Here is an 18,854-nt window from a genome sequence, read left to right on the forward strand (position 1 = left end):
CACCCCCCCGTGCTGTTCTCCCCCTCCTCCCTCATTGCTGGGCCGGGTCCCGCTGCCGCCTCCCGCCCCGGGCAGGTCGGACGGGGCGCAGCCACTTCCTCGTATCCCGCATCCCGCCCCGCAGCGCCGAGCAGCTGCCGGTGCCGCTCCATGTCGTACCGGGAGCTGCTGAGGCGCTGGCACCGCGCGGTGCTGCTGGCGGATGGAGGGGACTGGGACGGGGCGCTGGAGACGTTGTGCGGCATCGAGGAGCCGCCGGGCAGGATCTGCTTCAACGTGGGCTGCGTGCACCTGCGGGCCGGGCGGCTGCGGGACGCGATGCGGGTGAGGGCGGTGCGGGGTGAGGGCTGAGCTCACACCGAAAAACGGCCCCGGTGCTGCTCCGAGGAGCCCGGCTCATAAACCGGCTGATGTCCGTCGGTCCGTGCCCGGCACAGCTCCGGGATGGTGTAAAACATCTTTGTGTAGCACAGCAGAGCACTTAAAGCAAGGAGAGCTGCCAGAGCCACGGGGGGAGCCAGACACCTCCAGCAAGGGGGCACAGGCAGCCGGGCACATGATGGGACAGTCCTCCCTCATCTCCAAGGTGTCTGTTTTTCTCCTTAGGCATTTGATCAGACAGTCACAAAGGACAACTCCCTCGCTGTCGGCTACTTCCAGAGAGGGTTTGTTTGCCTGCAGTTGGAAATGTAAGTGATATTCTCGCCTCTTCATTCTTTGTTGTTTTTGTTTGTTTGTTTTCTTACTGATCAGCTTCACCCCTAAAACTCGATCCTCCACCAATTTTAAGCATTTTGTAAGGTCTGGCTTGGCCTTGTAAACCATGTTACAGGTCAGCAAGTCTCATCTCCCTTTTACAGAGGACAATTGAGAAGCTTCAGAACCCCAGCAGTGGCTGATATGTAGCATTATCATCCTGTGCACACAGGGAAAGAAGCCGCTCCTGCGTGCAGGGCTTGCATGATCCTTGAGGTCTTTTCCAACCTGAGCAATTCTATGAGCAGTGCTGTGTCTGTCTGTAGCTGCTCACCATCAGCAGGTTTCCCAACCTTTCCTTCTTCTCTGAGATGTTGCCAGGGCAGAACTGCCAGCAACAAGCTGGGGAGGGAGCTGACATCATTTGTAAACCTTTGTTCTTTACATTTCCTTGTTCTCAGAAATAGAGCTGTGCTGTGGGTATCACAGCCAATCTTTTATTCCAAATGGTAAAAGTGCAGATAATCCTGGAGGAGCAACTCACCAGATTCATCTTGCAATAAGTACAAGGATAGGACAGAGGATTTTCTGTGGTCATAAGTTGACGCACGTCTCTGGTGCAGCTCTGCTCACACAGGCTATTAGGCAGAGTACGTGTTTTTGCTAGTTTACTCTGTAATTAGAGCCTTCAGCGTTTTTTAGGCTCAGCTTCACCTGTAATTTCTGCATTGCAGGTATGAAGAAGCTCTGTCTGACTATCAAATGGCCTTCAGTCATCTACGGAAAAACCCCTTCATCGATTACAAGCAGCTGGGGCTGAGGCACATTCTCTATGCATGGGAGGTAAGGGTCAGTCTGTCTCGTTGTCCTTCCCCTCTGTTGGGGCATTCGTCAGGTTTTCAGCAGCCAGCATAAGTAACCCAAGAGCTTTTTGAGACCCTGCATTGGGACAGTGGGAAAATTGCGTTACTGGGAGGGTTCACTTTGTGTTCCCAAATCCATCTACACAGACAGGGAAGCAGATACAGGAAGAAATATTTAATCCCTTACTTCCTCCAGAGCGAGGAGTCATTGTGCAACTCAAACCAAGCAGCCCAGGAACCTGCCATTCAGCCTTCTTCATTTACATCACATTGTACCTGGCAGGAAGAAGTTATTGGTGATACTTCCCAAACTTATTGTTTTTAACAGTTTCGGTGCCACAGTACTGCTTTATTTGAGCTCAAATGCACTTGGAAACAAAGGTTTCCTTTAAAATGCACGGAGCTCCAGGAGTGCCCAGTTCCATCTGGAGGAAGATGCGCTGGTTGTGTGATAAATATCCAGTCCCTCCCTCCATTCCAGTTAGGTTATTCCAAAGTGAAGGAGAATCAGAATAATTCTGCACAGCAAAAAATATTATCTATTTTCACACAGAAAGAAACCCATAGTTTGCCTTACTTGCCTTTTAGACACAGGTAAATAAGATAAAAACCTGTTTGGTAACACAGCCTTCATCTGTTCTTCCCCATGCCTGCCCATGCTTTGAACAGAGCTGGCAGTGCCAGCTGAAAGCACAGCTTTGATCTCCTTCCACTCTGATTATGGAGTTTTCTCAGCAGTGTGATCAGTGGGGAGCAGGCTCTTGCTGCTGCCATGTTCATGGTGGTTCAGTGCCAGATCATCTTGCCTGGCTGAGCCCAGTCGGTAGCACTGGGTCTGTTCAGCTGCTGCCTTATAAGCAGCAGGAAGACAGCTCTGCTCCCTCCTTGCTGGCTCAGGTGCTGTACAGCACTGCTGCCGTGCAGTGCCGGCTGCAGCAGTGGCAGGAGGCCAAAGACACCCTAGAGAAAGCCATCGTGTGGAGACCCGAAGGAAGATCAGCAACGCTGGCCCTGGCCCTTGAGCGAGTGCAGGTAAGACTGGATCTGTGGGTTCCTGGGGAATTCCTTTGGGCTCAAGCTGAGGAATCTGAGATAAGAATATGCAGAGTTTTATGTCTTTGGGTTTTCCCGTCTAACCGCCTGTTTGGTCACTGATGGCACTCTAAGCAATTTCTGTGTGATGCTCTACCGAGTTTCAGCTAACCTGGTACCTAATGGCTCCGTCACCTCCAGGAGGTTCATAGCATAACACCAGAGCTGGGAATTCTGGGCTAACCTTTCAGGTTGCAGTCAGTGCTTTCCAGACCCTGCTGTTCAGGAGCTCAGTTGTGTTCATACTTGCACTGTGAAACAAGTTGCCTCATGCAGTGTTTAAATGCAGATTTGGAGAGTCTCACTTCTCACAAAGCTGGCAGACTCCTTTGAATCCCTTTGGCTTTGGTGACAATTGGTAGCAGCTCAGACGTTAATGGCAATCATGTTTAGAGCTTAAGTAAAGTGCAAACCTGTTTATGGAGGTGATTCTACATAATAGTTTCCTGTTAAGACTCTTTTATGATCAAGAACGACTCACAGGTATCTGATTTACTCTCCCTGGAGGGTTCATTATTTGTTGCCTCCATACTTCCTTGTTTCCTTTATCCCTGTTCTAAAGAGTTATCACTTCATTAATCTAATTATCTCCTCTAGCATCACATTTGTGCTTTACTTTCGTATATGATTTATATTCACTATTCACACTGAGCCATTGCATCAACAACAAGAGGAATGTAGAGATTGTTGAACAGACTTCACTGCAGTGCCCTCCTCCCCAGCCCTGCTGCGCTGACACTCGGCCTTTGGCTCAATACTGGGTAGTGGCTGCTGGACTTTTATTTTTCATGTGCTTGTTGAGACTTAGTGACCTTCATCAAGTTCACAGCTTTATTTTTTGCCCCGATGTCTTCCTGATGATCTCCCTCACACACAGAAGCCATATTTGCTTTTCACTGCTGCCGTGTTTCATTTAATATTAACTGATGGCTTTTCCCTTATCTTCTTCCCACGCCCCAGAATCATCTATTTTTAGAGCCTATGCAGGTTCCCCCGGGGGAATTTTTCAGACCACGAAAGAAGGAAGTTGAACAGCTGGATTCAAAGGATTTCCTGGGTAAACCCAAGGTAACAGGCATGTGATGATTCAAATAAACAGCAAACGGATTAACACCCCACCTTATGACATTATTGCTGGCTGCTGCACCAATCACTGCACTGCTCTCAGTCAAGGCATCTAGGGACATAAGCTAAAATCTGTGAGAAGTGACACCTTACCTGTCAGAAAATGACATTGCTGCTCAAATCCTTCCCAATCTTAATCACTTTCAACCGAAAAAAAAACAAACCCAACCACAACTGAGCAGGTGTTTACAAATCCCCACGGGTATCCTTTTGCTGACCACAATGTTTTCAAAGGAGCACATTCCTCCTCATTAGTGCATTCCCAATGGGACAAACACGCATTTGGGAGAAAAATGCTTTGCCATGTACTTTAGTGCAAACCAGCAGAGAATTCTTCCGATCCCTCCCATGTCCAGTTTAGTCAGCAGAAGCGCCAGGTCTCTCCTGCATGAACAAGGGAAAGGGGAAATAATCCACTCATACTTTAGAAGGGCTTTGGGAAGATGGAAAATGCACGGACAAAAACTGCTGAAGCTGCATTTTCTACTAAATGCAGTTCTCTGCTTTAAGCCTGACTGCTCGAGGGGTCAGAAGGAAGTGGGTCTGAGTGACAGTCTCACAGGAAGCTTGACCATCTCTTTGTCCAGCCCAGATCTGGAAAAGTCATTATTTTTTCCTCCCACAGGTGATCTCCTCCATCATTCCTAATGATGAGTACATTGGCTTTGAACCTCTCAGGCCACAGGTGAGCAGGACATTGGAATGGAGCAGTCATGGAGCCCCATGTAGAGCCTCAGATCCTCACACCATTAGTGTAGGAGCATATTAATGAACAAACAGTGCTGTTTCTGTCTCTGAAGCCCAGTGCCAGACCAGATCCAAGGGGCTTTCAGAGCCAGCTGGAGTGCTTTGATGTAGACTGAAAAGGACTTGACAGAATGAGTCTCCAACCCTTGGATGATGTGGTTTTGTCTCTTTGCTGCGTCCAAAGAGCAGTGGGGACTTTGCTGCATTGAACACACATTTGTAAATTTACTGTGTAAATTTGTCAGTGCAGGCGTAGCTGCTTGCACTGTGATGGTTTGTTATCCTGCTCGTGACGGGGAAAGAGGGAGAAGGAGAGGTGGCAGGTTCATCCTGGCAAGGTGTGGTGGAACAAATAGGGATTACAGAAAATACCATATGTGAAACTCCCTCCTATTCACAGGGACAGTATATAAGGTGGTAATGTTTCTATATAACATACTGTTATAAATATATGCTGTTGTGCCCCCACAGAAACAGGGCTTTTATGAACCCAGTGCTGATGCTGTGAGGTACGTGTTCAGTTCTACCCTGGTCTAACTCTTCTCTTGCTATTTCTGTTCAAAAAATCATGTTTTGTTTCCCTATGTCTCTGCCTGAGGATTCCTTGTGATTCACACCCACCTGTCCCCAAGGGCAGAACGAATGCTGAATGCGTAAAGGCTTGTGTGGCTGCATGAAACACTGCACCTGGCAAGAGTGTGGCAGTTCAGTGGCAGCTCTTGTGCAGAGATATCAGGACAGATTGCAGGAATTGATTCCGTGATTTGGGGATACAGGCAAAGATCACATTCAGGCTGGGAATGGGGGCAGAGGGAGCCAGTAGGATCTGCCCAGGTCAGTGGCAGAGGGTGCTCAGCTGCCCAGGTCTGGCTCTCAATACAGAGTTCCCAAACATTCACTAAGCAGTTCAAAAAACATGAAAATCAATTGTTCTGATGATAAAGTAGCAACAGAAATTGAAGGCTGAATTCAGTCACTGCTTTGATCTGGAAGATGTTTATCATTATTCTCATTCTTTCTTTCCAGAGACCGTGAATCCGGCTACTATCGAGTTTTGTCCCATTATTACCCGGAGGGTGCAGAGAAGTTGGCAGTGAAAGCCAGCAGCCTGGTTTTTGTGCTGGCAAGAGGAGCAGATGGCTGGGCTACAGCCATCCATGATGGGCAGGTAAAGGAAATTTACCTCATCTGAACATCAGATGAATAGCAAAGAAAAGAGGAATTAAATAACAATGCTTTTGGAAGAAAAAGGTGCAAAAGGGCTGCTGGGTGTTTAAAGGGCTGATGGATGTTTAAAGGGCTGCTGGGTGTTTTTCAGCAGTTTCTGAGAACAAACCCTTTTGTCCCACAGAAGCTGCACATACCGACCTCTCTCCTGGAGCCTGCCCCAAAGGTGGATAAATGGGTGAGTTAAGGCCCTGAAACCCAGGGGAACAGGAAAGGACTGAGAAATTCACATTCAGAACTTCTGTTTGTAAGATTACAGAGGGATAGAATGGTAGCAAAGGCAAGCACAGTGTTTGAGCTCAGACACCTGGGGCAAAGACTGAGTGCTCTTGAACAATAGAAGGGTTAATGCTGCTGTTTCTTCCAAGTGAATCCCTGGCCATAACACTCACTTGGGAAAATTTATGACGTGCTGCAGCCTCTGATCTGAACACTGGCCTTACCCACTCTGTGGTGTCTTCTGCTCACTCCTTTCCAACACTGCTCTGTTGCAGAAGATCAGTGATGGGATTCCTCTCCCTCCTGCCCAGTTGCCTCCCAGCCGGCTCCATGTGAAGCAGATCCCAGGTACTCTCGTGGGCCAAGGACACCTGTGGGTGATTTGTGAAGCTGCTGCTGTGCCCAGAGGGGCTCATTGTGCATGGGGAGGTTGCTACCCTCTGAAGCAGTGGCTGCCTGTATGCAGGTGGGTTGCAGAATGGCTGTGGGACCTCTGCTGACTGCAGGTGCTGTTTTTGTGCTCTCATTCTGCAGAATCTCCTGGGGAAGAAAATGTTTCTGCGAATGATTCTGGATCCCAGGTGGATTTGGAGGTAAGGTGTTTAACAAACTGAAGCTGCCACAGCCTTAGGAAATGAAGGGTATAAACAGCACAGAGGGTCAGATTATGGCCAGCTGCTCCTAGGAGCCAAAAGCCCCAGGCACAGCAGTGCCCAGTTTGCAGCACATTTTGCCTTTGAACTACCTGCTGTCCCTTGTCCCCTCCTCCCGTGTAACATTTAGTGTCCTTGTCAGTCTGCTTATGATGATAATTCAAACATCCATACTAGGTTTCTTCTGGGATGATACCACCCAGTGCAGCTCCATGTCATTGCCAGCCAATGTGTGGTAGAGCTGGAACTGCTTTCATGTCCACTTGGAGTCAGCACCTCTCTAGCAGTGCCAGCTGCAGATCAGCCCTTATCCCCTTGTCTTTGCCGTCCATGTCTGCAGGGATTTGGGGTCTTGTTTTGGAGCTGTACTTCTGACAGCAGGCAGTAGGACCTGGTGCACCTGGCTGCACCTCTCCAGCTGTGTGGAGGACCTGGGGCTCGGCTTATACAGGTTTACCTCTAAATAGAGCTTGTTTTCTTTTCTTATCTGAGCCGGAAACAGGCTTCCTGGGTCATGACATTTAAGTTTTAACCTAGGATTTGAACCCATATTTTCCCTCTCAAAAAGTCAAATCTTCATTTTGATGCTCCACTGTCACTACGGCAGCACTGAAATAGGATCCTGCATCTGCCAGCTTTAGTGACAAGAGCTGCCTTGAATAACCAGCTGTCTGTGTTGCCACATCTCTCTGCAGGTCCCCGTCACCCACAGAGAAGCTCCATCCAGCACGGACAGACCAGCTGTGCTGCGAGTGCGTTGTGAGTGCTCGGTGCTGGTGAGGGCAGGCGAGGTGCCGTCAGTGCCGGCGCTGCGGGCGCTGCTCCGGGAGAGTTTTGGCCAGCAGGCAGAGCGTGGGAGGCTGAGGTATGGTGTCCTGTGGCACTCACTGTGCACGCTGCCCTTGCAGTGTTTGGCAGTGATGATTTCCCTGAGGATGCAGGCATCTATCTGAGCCCGTCTGGTCCCCAGGGCCAAAGCAGTCTCATAGTTGGGGAGCAGTGTGTGATCCGCAGGCTTTGGAGACCTGGAGGATCTTTGCAAGGACACTGTGCCATTGTCAAGAAGGAAAGGAACAGAAGGAAAGTGGGAGTTCAATGTGAGCTAGTCCTGGGGTGGGTATCCCTGAGCGTTACATCCCTGGGGACTCATAGTTGGTGCAGACATGAGAGATTCGGACCCTCCCCAACAGTGCCATTTGTGCCCATTGAGCATGCAGGGTGTCCCCTTGTCATTGCACGAGGTGACAAGCTTGGAGCTGGTTTACAAAGAGCTTTGCAGACTGAAGATTTAGAGGGCTAGAACTGCCTAAATGTTTGTCTTTAGATCATATGATTTGAGTCATGTTAATGAACCCTTACAGCTACAGGCATTTGGATGGCAAAGAACTGGGTGCAGTTTCAGGAGAGGAAGATCTAGGGAAGATGTGGCAGCAGCTGACAGATGGCAGGATCACACTCTGCTGCCAGGTATGTGGGCTGTGACAAGTGTCTCTGCTGTGCTGGGCTCTAATCTAGTCTCTGCTTTTCCTTGCAACCTTCGTGCTGATTTTTTGCTGTAGGACTCGGACTCCCACTCAGGCAGACCCATCCTCTACCGGATGCTGGCCCAGCACTCATACCCTGCACAGGGACCAGGAGACCTGGAGTTCAGCAAGGGGGATGTGCTGGATATTCTCTCTGAAGGTATTTCTCCAGTCCTGTCTGCAGGCTCTCTGAAAGAGTCTGATGTAGGGAGTGATGGAGGAGTGGATGGCTTCTCCAGTGCTGTTTCAAGTTAATGACAACAGGAGGTGCAGACTTGCACTGGGTTTTGCCCATAGTTAACTCTGAGCCATGAAAACTCTCACTCACCTTGCTCCTATGAGCCAGAGCTTATCTTGATTCTTTTTGTTTTCTCAGTGAACGAGGACTGGCTTGAAGGACACTGCAATGGCAAGACCGGCATCTTCCCTAAATGCTTTGCAACCCAGACCAGTTGTGCTGCCTTCCCATAGGGAACAGCAGCCTTCTGCCTGACTGCATGAGGAGCCCACTGCCATCAGTCCCATCTGCCTTTGGTTCTTTTCTCGAGCCCTTAGACAGTCCTGCCTGGACTTTCCTACTTCTTGCTGTGTGGATGGGGGTCTTGCAGCAAAGAGAGGCAGCTGTGGAGACACTCCTGCTCACACCAGCCTGGGGCTCTGGCAGAGGCTTGGAGGGTCAGTGCAGAGGACAGGCTGGGCATTGCAGTGCTGGCCTGGTGGCTGGAGCTGGAAGCACTGAAAGGGACTGTCTGGTTCCTGCAGCTGAGCTGTGCTGGGCTCTGCTGATGTAGATAAAACACTCAAGTGCCTGGAGCTGGAGCCTGCTATGGATTTAGTGTCTGTCAAAGCTGGAGTATATAACTTGAATATAAAATAAACACTGAGCCAAGTTGGCAGCTCTTAAATCAAGTTCCAATTGTATTTTTCTGCTGAGATATGCCAGTAAATATCTTAGCAGTCTGTCCTTGGAAAGATATTCTACCACATACCACAAAAATCCTGCACATCTTGTACAAGACAGGATACAGAAAATGTCAGTCCTCCCCTCAGAGCGTAGGTGGCCACCACTGCTCTCCAGCACCCATTGCCTTCCACAGCTGCAGCTGGAGAGAGCCAGCCCAGCAGGAGTGGAAGTGCCAAGGGATGGAAACTCTGCTAGGCTGGTTAATGACCTTCGTATTTGAAAAAGAAAAAGGGTTTTATTTCTGGCTTGAATTTATATGGCCGCCACGTCTCAGTTTGGCCTTTGTCAACCAGATCTAAGAGGTTTCTGGCATCTTTTCCTCATGGAGGTTTGTAGGGAGCTCAAGATGCCTTTGATGTCTTTACAGAGGTGGTTCAAGAAGACTTCATGAGCAGTGGAGGTGGGGCTTAACACCTTCTTCCCTCTTTTGCTTCCACCTTTTCTTGCACCACTTTCTCTGCCTGGTTTAGAAGGCAGGGTGCCCATAGGTTGATACCTGGAGCTACTTGGATTTCCAGAAACACTGGAGGAGAATTGCCACCAGGCCTGCAACTATGGCCAGCACAATGAAGGAGATGGCACCTGCCCACAGACTGGGCTGCTGCCCCTTGACGTGTTCCAGAGCCTCCATGGGGATCATGTTGGTGAGGTTCAGCATGTAGCCCAGCGTCCAGCCGATGTCTGTGTTTCCTGCCTGAGGTGACAGAGCACAGGAGATCATCAGAAAGTGCCTCCCCTGGGCAGTGGTGGCTTTAGTGCAAGGGACTGTGGCAAACCTGGTCCTACCAGTACCAGTTACACAGACAGCTTTGCTGTCCCCTTTCCCAAGGGCTTAAAGAGCAGCTGCTGTTGTGCAAATGTGCCTCTGTGATCTGTGTCTTCCCTCAAAATCCTTCAGCTCTGATCACATTCTGGTTCACGTGGCTGACGGGGCCACCATCACTTCCCTGATGCTTGTGTGAATTCTGCCCAACGTTAGTGATCAAAACAGCTGAATCTTGCTCTGCACTTCTTTCACCCCCTTAAAATGAGCTTATGTTTCCACCTGAGTACCTAAGAGCTGGGGTCAGGGGTTTGGGGGCAGGCAGGACTGAAGCTGCACTGGGATCCCCAGGTGACAGACACAAGGCAAGGACACATTTCTGGTGCAGGAGAGTGCAGGGATGGTGCTCCTGGACCACAGAACTGCAGGGATTGTAGAGATCCTTCAGTCCAGCCCCCTGCAAAGCACTGTGTCCTTGGGCCAGGGCAAGGACATGGCCACAGCTGCCTGTTCCCACTGCCCCACAGGGCTTTATTTTACCTTCTGGCTGAAGTGGATGTTGCTCCACGTGTGTTCATCAAACTTATAGCCATCAACCAGCAGTGTCAAGATGTAAAGTCCCACCATGCAGTATGTGTGGAGGTGCTCCTTATTCTGCGGGAAGGTCTCCACCAGCTTCAGAGCCATCGGGGGACACAGTATAATGAGGAACAAAACCCTCCCTGGCCCAGAGAACAGCAGAGCATGTGCTTTCTGGGCAGGGATCTGGGGGAGGACAAGCAGGGGGCTCATTGGTGCCCTTTACAAGGCTCTCACCTTGGACCAGGTGTTGTTGCAGAAGTCCCAGACCGTGGCATTGACATGGCTTAGAGACTGCTGGCTGGTCAGGTTCAGGAAGGAGAAAGTGTAGTAGAACCCAGAAAAGGCCTGGGGAAGAAGGGGTGGTGGTAAAAACTACATCTCCCTCCTCATGCAAAGTCCTCACAGCACCTCTGGGCTGGGAGTCAGCGCTGCTATCCCTGCCTTGGATGAGTGGAGCGCCAGATCAGGAGGGCTGGCTGAGCTGTGGCAGAACATCTCACTGCAATCTCTTGGGCCAGATCTTAGAGTAAAGCCTGACAAGACTTGGAGCTCATGGACAAGCCCTGGGGCTTCTGCTTGTACTTGGGAGCCCTGCCAAATCAGACCAGACTTGTTCCTCATGGACAAGATCTTCCTGTTTCCCTCAGGAGGGACTGGACCGCTGCATAAGGCAGAATCCACCTTCCAGCTTAGGGGCAGAGATTTGCAGAAGGGACCAGCTTTGGAGTTCTCTCTCTTGCCTTCCCCTCTCACAACCAACAGTAGAGAAGACTCCCACCCTCCATCCCCACACCCTCAGCACCACCCCACAGTCAGAGGCTCCTTACAAAGAACTGTCCCCGTACGGGCGGCTGATAGACCCCGTCGAACCCACACGTCCTGTTGGCCCCGCAGGTGAAGTTGAAGAGCTTCAGGATGGCAGCGCGGCACGCTGCAGGGTTCCCTGTCCCTGTCACCGTGAGGACCTGTGCAGGGCTGAGCATGCTTGGAATGGGGACACAGGGACTGTCATAGATCTCTGCTATGGTGATGTTCTCCTGGTATCCCTTGGGGTAGCAGGGCTGTGATATCTGCTGGGCATACAAGCTGTCCTGTTGAAAGAGAGGGAGCCATTACCAGTGCATGATGTGGGATGCCAGCGAGACCCTACCCACAGCTCAGCCTGTGCTTACACCCTCCCAGAAAGCAGGATCCAGACCCCAGGAGGATCTGGGATCCCAAACTCCCCACCCAATCTGCTCTCTTATGTAGGGACACACAATTTGGAGACTCGATAATCCTGGCCAGGAGGTGCCAGATGGTGCCTGTGGCTGACTGGACCTTGTGCCCTCTGCTAACTGGATGCTGCATCTACTGTCCAGAGAGGGACCTGCAAGTCACTTGAGATGCAATGAAGCTGATACCTGGAAACCACTGGGGAGGAGAGCGCCCCGCAGAAGCCCACCACCACCTCCCACTCAAATGATAACATTTTTTTAGTCCAGTACATAAAGTATAAGCCTTTCTCAGGTTCTGCAATTTGTGAAACTTCCCTTGGACTTTTTCTACATACATGCACAGATTTTCTGGAAGACATTATTCGTGGCAATGGAAAACCGTTGAGCAGATTCTACTGCCCAGCGGCTGAGGTACCTGATGGAGGGCTGCCGTCAGCCTCTTCAAGGCCTGCATCTGCCCGTAGCACAGGTAGCTGTGGGTGTAGAGCGAGTAGTTGGTGCCGTACAGCCTGAAGTGGACAGACGTGTTTTTATCTTCAATAGTGACTCCGGGCTGGAAGGTTATTTGTGTTGAGGCTCCTCCAAGGTCCAGAGCTCCCAGCACTTCAGTGTTCTGTGGATGTTCCCATTTTCCTGTGAAGGAAAACTGGCCCCATAAGGCAGACAGTGTTAGTCTGTCCCTTCCCTAAAGGTTCTGTGACCTCAAAAGCCCCTGGGAGACCTTCCACATCCTATGTCCCCATTTAACCCCTTTTTGCCCATATCCTCCTCAACCCACATAGATCTCTGTGTAGTGCTGAGGTTTGGATCTTAATCACACCCATAGAGCCAAAGGTGCAGTTCACAACAACGTGCTGCAGTTGTTTGGGTGACTGTCACTCTAAAATGACATTTCACTCTTGTGGGAATAAAGAAATCTGGTCTTGACTCAGACAGGAAGATACACACACTATGCATATCCCCAGCCCCCCCGTGCCCTCCCCTCTGGCCCAAACCTTGATAAGTGTCTCCAGCAGGTAGTTGACGGTGATCCAGCCAAAGGCACCCTCCTCATTCCCAGTGAGGATCTGAGCTCCACGGAAGTCCACAGGGTACTCACGAATGGTCTTGCTGACCTCAGCAAAGACCTGATCAGCTTTTGTGCTGTTCTGCTCCCTGCAGAAGAAGACAAATCCCATGTGGTGGAAGAGGCAATTGCAGGGGAGCTTTCAGAGCAGGCTAATAGTAAAAGACTGTGACCTGCAAAGCAGTGGGACTACACAGTGACAGCATACACCCCGTCCATCCATTGCTTTTCATCCTATAACATCCTTTCCAACCCAAACCATTCTATGAATTCAAGTCTAGCAAAGTATGTTGTTCCTTCCCCAGGGTACTGCCAGGCAGGCACCAGTGTAGGCTGCAGTTTCCCCATGGAGCAGTGAGCTGGCTATGTTGGTCAGCCCCAGTGGGCTACAGAAATGGATGCTCAGCCCATTGCCATGGTCTGTCTGAGCAGCTGCCCCTCTGCCCCCAATCCCAGCCCCACACCCCTTCTAAGATGCTGAAGTGTGTGGTGGGGGCAGTGCCTGTACCTCAGCAGCCTCATGCCCGCTGTGGCCCCCAGGTAGGTGGGTGTCTCCCGCTGCTGCTCTACAGGGATAGCTGTCATGGCCTTGTCCAGGCAGGGCTTCAGGCTGGCTCCAGCCTCAGCGGGGTTATCTGCATAGCTGGAAATGCCAGATCCTGCAACAGAGCAGCTTGTGATGCCCAGGAGGAGCGGAACAGGATGACAGGAGACATGTCCACCCTAAAAGCCAGGAAGACCCCACAGGTTTTCCCCATGTGTCAAGATCAGTTGTGCCCATCCAAGGGCATCTCCAGAAGGGCACAGCTCAGAGCTGGCTTGCCTGGAGGTGGCACATGCACACTGCAGGAGCAGACAGTGAGCTCCTGCCTCCAAGGAGTGGGGAGCTGCTGTGATGCTGTGTGTGCTTAATCCCCATTGTCAGCAGCCAGTTGACAAACAGCAGGTTCCTCACGTCCCCGGCAAAGAGGGATTCTCTCATTTGCCCTTCAGAGGGGATGTGTGGATCCGATGCACACACTGAGGTGCTCCCTGTGCAGCTCAGCACAAACACGCTTTTACTTTCATAGGCTGGTGCTTGATCTGAGCTCCCAGTGTGGTCCTGCACTGGGTGGGGACAGCCAATGTCTTTATCAACCCTTCCCCCAAGCTCTGCGCTCCAGCCCTGCCACTAGCCCAAGTGCCCTCTCACTTACCCTTCGCCCTTCATCAGACCTTTGCTTTGGAGCACAGTTAACCAGTAACTGCCACACTGTGGCTGCAGTGCCTTGATTTGTCATCGGGGCCGGCTCTACAATCTCCCACCCCTCGCCCAGGCACTCTGCCCTGGGTCAGTGGCCTTTTGTCAGTCCCACTAAACTGACTCTGCCCAGAACAGCCTTCTAGGTTGAACAGAGAGTAGGGAGATGGACGGCCACGTGCCAGCACTCACCATTCACAGTGCAGGACTCCACCTGGGAGACGATGCCCGTGCCGTTCTCCTTGTCTGCCGGCCACTGGTAGACGTAGAGCGCCGTGTGCGTGGAGCCGGCGTCGAACACCAGCCCGAACTGCGGAGAGATGCCGATGGGATGCGGGGTGTCGGGAGGGACAGAGCAGATTTAGCTGGTGGCAGACGAGACAGCCTTGGGAGAGCTACCCAGGTGCAGCCGGGCAGAAGACTCCCACCGGGCAGGGAGTGCGCTTCTCAAACACTAGACTGAGCCCACGCAGCCTAGCATCCACCCAGAGCCATCGCGAACGCGTGACAAATATCGCAGTCAGCAGTGCACTGGGGACCCCATCGGCTCTGCTGCAGCTACCATGACGGGAGTATCCCTGTGAACACTGCATGCAAAGAGCTGATATTTGTGCTTGTATAGCAAGAAACACTTCGTCGACAGAACCACTTGATGCTGGCAGCCTGGCGATGGCAAGTTTGTCCACCATGTTCCTTTTGGTGAATAACAGCACCGGCCTTAAACCTGCGGGGAGAATTCAGACATCACGATGTAAGAAGCAACGCCACAGTGACGAGGGTAGCAGTGCTTATGCAAAAGCGCCTTACCGTTCATTGTGCAGGAGGCAGAAAATACAATCCTCATCACAATATAACAAGCATCTCACAGTAATCGAGGGCAATGATGCTGACGACACAGGGCGCCTCAGCAGACNCAGGTAGTTGACGGTGATCCAGCCAAAGGCACCCTCCTCATTCCCAGTGAGGATCTGAGCTCCACGGAAGTCCACAGGGTACTCACGAATGGTCTTGCTGACCTCAGCAAAGACCTGATCAGCTTTTGTGCTGTTCTGCTCCCTGCAGAAGAAGACAAATCCCATGTGGTGGAAGAGGCAATTGCAGGGGAGCTTTCAGAGCAGGCTAATAGTAAAAGACTGTGACCTGCAAAGCAGTGGGACTACACAGTGACAGCATACACCCCGTCCATCCATTGCTTTTCATCCTATAACATCCTTTCCAACCCAAACCATTCTATGAATTCAAGTCTAGCAAAGTATGTTGTTCCTTCCCCAGGGTACTGCCAGGCAGGCACCAGTGTAGGCTGCAGTTTCCCCATGGAGCAGTGAGCTGGCTATGTTGGTCAGCCCCAGTGGGCTACAGAAATGGATGCTCAGCCCATTGCCATGGTCTGTCTGAGCAGCTGCCCCTCTGCCCCCAATCCCAGCCCCACACCCCTTCTAAGATGCTGAAGTGTGTGGTGGGGGCAGTGCCTGTACCTCAGCAGCCTCATGCCCGCTGTGGCCCCCAGGTAGGTGGGTGTCTGCCGCTGCTGCTCTGCAGGGATAGCTGTCATGGCCTTGTCCAGGCAGGGCTTCAGGCTGGCACCAGCTCCAGTGGGATCATCTGCATAGCTGGAGATGCCAGATCCTGCAACAGAGCACCTTGTGATGCCCAGGAGGAGCGGAACAGGATGACAGGAGACATGTCCACCCTAAAAGCCAGGAAGACCCCACAGGTTTTCCCCATGTGTCAAGATCAGTTGTGCCCATCCAAGGGCATCTCCAGAAGGGCACAGCTCAGAGCTGGCTTGCCTGGAGGTGGCACATGCACACTGCAGGAGCAGACAGTGAGCTCCTGCCTCCAAGGAGTGGGGAGCTGCTGTGATGCTGTGTGTGCTTAATCCCCATTGTCAGCAGCCAGTTGACAAACAGCAGGTTCCTCACGTCCCCGGCAAAGAGGGATTCTCTCATTTGCCCTTCAGAGGGGATGTGTGGATCCGATGCACACACTGAGGTGCTCCCTGTGCAGCTCAGCACAAACACGCTTTTACTTTCATAGGCTGGTGCTTGATCTGAGCTCCCAGTGTGGTCCTGCACTGGGTGGGGACAGCCAATGTCTTTATCAACCCTTCCCCCAAGCTCTGCGCTCCAGCCCTGCCACTAGCCCAAGTGCCCTCTCACTTACCCTTCGCCCTTCATCAGACCTTTGCTTTGGAGCACAGTTAACCAGTAACTGCCACACTGTGGCTGCAGTGCCTTGATTTGTCATCGGGGCCGGCTCTACAATCTCCCACCCCTCGCCCAGGCACTCTGCCCTGGGTCAGTGGCCTTTTGTCAGTCCCACTAAACTGACTCTGCCCAGAACAGCCTTCTAGGTTGAACAGAGAGTAGGGAGATGGACGGCCACGTGCCAGCACTCACCATTCACAGTGCAGGACTCCACCTGGGAGACGATGCCCGTGCCGTTCTCCTTGTCTGCCGGCCACTGGTAGACGTAGAGCGCCGTGTGCGTGGAGCCGGCGTCGAACACCAGCCCGAACTGCGGAGAGATGCCGATGGGATGCGGGGTGTCGGGAGGGACAGAGCAGATTTAGCTGGTGGCAGAGCTGGGAGAGCTCCAGGTGAGCGGGCAGAGCTCCCAGCGGGCAGGGAGTGGTTCACATGACTGAGCCAAGAGTGTCACCAGAGCAGGGAAAGCGTGACATTGCAGTCAGCAGTGCACTGGGGCCATGGCTCTGTGAGCTAATGGGGGAGTTCCCTGGGTGCCCTGCAGTGCAAAGGCTGTATGTGCTGTAAGCAAGAAAACTGTGACAGACCCACTTGATGTGCCAGCCTGCGTGGCAGTTTGTCCCCATTTTGGTGAATAACAGCACGGCCTGCCTAAAGCTGGGGAGAATCTCAGAATAGATGTAAGCCAACGGCCAAGTGAGAGAAGGTAGCAGTGCTTCTGCCAAAGGCCTTACCTTAGAGCCAGGAGGCAGAAATACATCCTTCACATGTACAGCACTCAGTATGAGGGCAATGATGCTGAAGACACAGGTGGCTGTCAGCAGACCTGTGATGACCTTGGCTTTGTACTCCATTCCTCTTCCAGCCTGCAAAAACACCCCAACCCCAGCTTAGAGCTCACTGGGCTGTGCTGTTCTCCCAGGAACACATAGAAAATACCCTTACCTTGTAGCCAGGCCAGGTCAGCATTAAATAGGAGAGGAAAGACCTCTGGCAAAGTCACAAAAGATGGTGATTCTTGCTTCTGTCAATATCTCCAGTGACAAATGAGGGTGGCCAGTGCCCTATAGGACATGCTATGCATAATGGATAATGTTCTCTTCTGTTGACTGTTCCACGTCATGGGACATGGGACATGGGACAGGAAACCTTTATCAGACCTTATCCTATGGCCAAGGGCCCTGCCCCATATGGTAATGAAGGGCAGAAGATATCATCTGCAAGGTGATGAACTCCTCTATTGTGCCATCTCCAGCCCTATTAGCCCTGCTGATCTGCACAGATGGAACCGCACTGCTGAGAAGTGCTTGCCCTGCTCCTGGTTTAACAGCAAAGGAAAAGGTCCCGATACCAGCACACACCTTGGAAAAATCTGCCCCAGACAGGTGATAAATGGCACCACGAGTGAAACCACCTTCACCTGCCCTCAGTAAGGCCAAATTTCCATCTTATCTCAGCAGCAGGCAACAAGGACAGGGGAGGAGAGTGGAGTGTGGGGAAGGAGCTCAGCAAGCAGAAAACAAAGAGGGAGGGGTGTGAAGCCAATAGATCTGCCCAGCATTTTGAGGCACTTCAGGTTGGTCAGCACGGTACGAGATACTGTGCCTGGCACAGTGCCCTTGTACAGCAGGTTTGGGGCACAAGCAGAAGGGACAGAAGGGTGGTGATACCCTCAGAGCTGAAGTGGAGCCACGCTGCTGTACGGCTCCACCGGGAGCAATGCCCAGGGGTTTCAGCATGCAGAAAGCTTGCAGCTGTGCACGCTGCGTGAGCTGCTCCTGCACTGGTTGGTCTGTGACCGGACACAGCGAAGTGCTGACAGCTGCTGACAGCCCCTCACAGCGTCCCCTGAGAGGATGGAGAGAAGCCTTAAAGTTCAGGCTCGCAGGCACTGCTGGCCATAAACCATGTGTTGCTTGGGAAGATGTGCTGCTGTGCATATGAGAGATTTGGGGTCAAAAAGCCTCTTAATGTTGTAAGAAAGGGGGGAATGTGCGTACTAAGAGCGTCTTTGCCAGGCAGAGCAGTGCCCAACCTCCCACCCTGCCACCAGCACGAGGTCCAGCACTGCCCTCTGCATCCCCTGCGTGCACCGAAGGCACCTGAGCCACAAACCACGGCACCCTCACCTGCCTTCATTCACACCCTCCTCCCTCCTTACCCCGAATCAATCCCCCCACAGCCAAGCCCCGCCGCTGTCACCCGTTGCTGTCCCCTGCCCATACTCACCTGTGCTGCTGCCAGTGGGGCCGGCTGCTGCTCACCGCAGTGTCAGCACGTACCTGGAGTGCGGCGCCTGCCTGGGACAAAGGCTGCCCAGGAGTCCCCTGCACGGCCCTCCCCTTGGCCCCAAACCAGCAACCTCCCCTGCAGGCAGCAGGGCCGGGGCTGGAATAGAGCCTGGTTAACCACCTCACTGCTGGGGGACAGGCTGTGCCCTGGGATCCCCAAATTCGGAGCTGTTTGGGGCTGCGTGGCAGTGCTCGCCTTGATGCTGACGGTATCCACGCCTCGAGGAAGCTGGTGAGTGGGCTGGGCTGGCATCGGGACAGAGCCTGAGATCGGGGAGAGGGGCTGCAGTCCATTGGTATCCCCGTCCCACAGCTGTAAGACAAGTAAGGCACGGCCGAGCCCGTCACCTGCGCCCCCCTGCCGCCCCCTGCTCTGATA

General features: G+C 52.3%; 2 protein-coding genes across 4 annotated transcripts; one reads left to right on the plus strand and one right to left on the minus strand.

Moving 5' to 3' along the window:
• Positions 1-34: 34 nt before the first annotated feature.
• On the plus strand, positions 35-9,050 carry NOXA1 (NADPH oxidase activator 1). Of its 3 annotated transcripts, none has more exons than XM_015878812.2 (15): positions 35-324; positions 607-689; positions 1,431-1,539; positions 2,457-2,591; positions 3,612-3,719; positions 4,402-4,461; positions 4,995-5,032; positions 5,550-5,691; positions 5,875-5,928; positions 6,248-6,317; positions 6,504-6,562; positions 7,318-7,487; positions 7,984-8,089; positions 8,182-8,305; positions 8,522-9,050. In XM_015878812.2, exons 1-15 carry the CDS (start codon positions 151-153, stop codon positions 8,614-8,616), a joined length of 1,527 nt encoding a protein of 508 aa, XP_015734298.1. In that variant the 5' UTR covers positions 35-150; the 3' UTR covers positions 8,617-9,050. The 3 variants fall into 3 exon arrangements, with proteins under 3 accessions (XP_015734298.1, XP_015734300.1, XP_015734299.1); XM_015878814.2 differs by having other exon boundaries at positions 36-324; positions 6,245-6,317; XM_015878813.2 differs by lacking the exons at positions 35-324; positions 607-689 and adding an exon at positions 1,180-1,346 and having other exon boundaries at positions 6,245-6,317.
• Positions 9,046-18,312, minus strand: LOC107321671 (ectonucleoside triphosphate diphosphohydrolase 8). The gene is made up of 10 exons (XM_015878816.2): positions 17,130-18,312; positions 16,919-17,050; positions 16,377-16,494; positions 15,453-15,603; positions 12,667-12,826; positions 12,087-12,317; positions 11,282-11,545; positions 10,689-10,799; positions 10,413-10,547; positions 9,046-9,803 (listed from the first exon to the last, which is right to left on the minus strand). Exons 1-10 carry the CDS (start codon positions 17,151-17,153, stop codon positions 9,612-9,614), a joined length of 1,518 nt encoding a protein of 505 aa, XP_015734302.1. The 5' UTR covers positions 17,154-18,312; the 3' UTR covers positions 9,046-9,611.
• Between the last annotated feature and the right edge of the window lie 542 nt (positions 18,313-18,854).

Source organism: Coturnix japonica, chromosome 17 (genome assembly GCF_001577835.2).
Source record: "Coturnix japonica isolate 7356 chromosome 17, Coturnix japonica 2.1, whole genome shotgun sequence".
Lineage (NCBI taxonomy): Eukaryota > Metazoa > Chordata > Aves > Galliformes > Phasianidae > Coturnix > Coturnix japonica.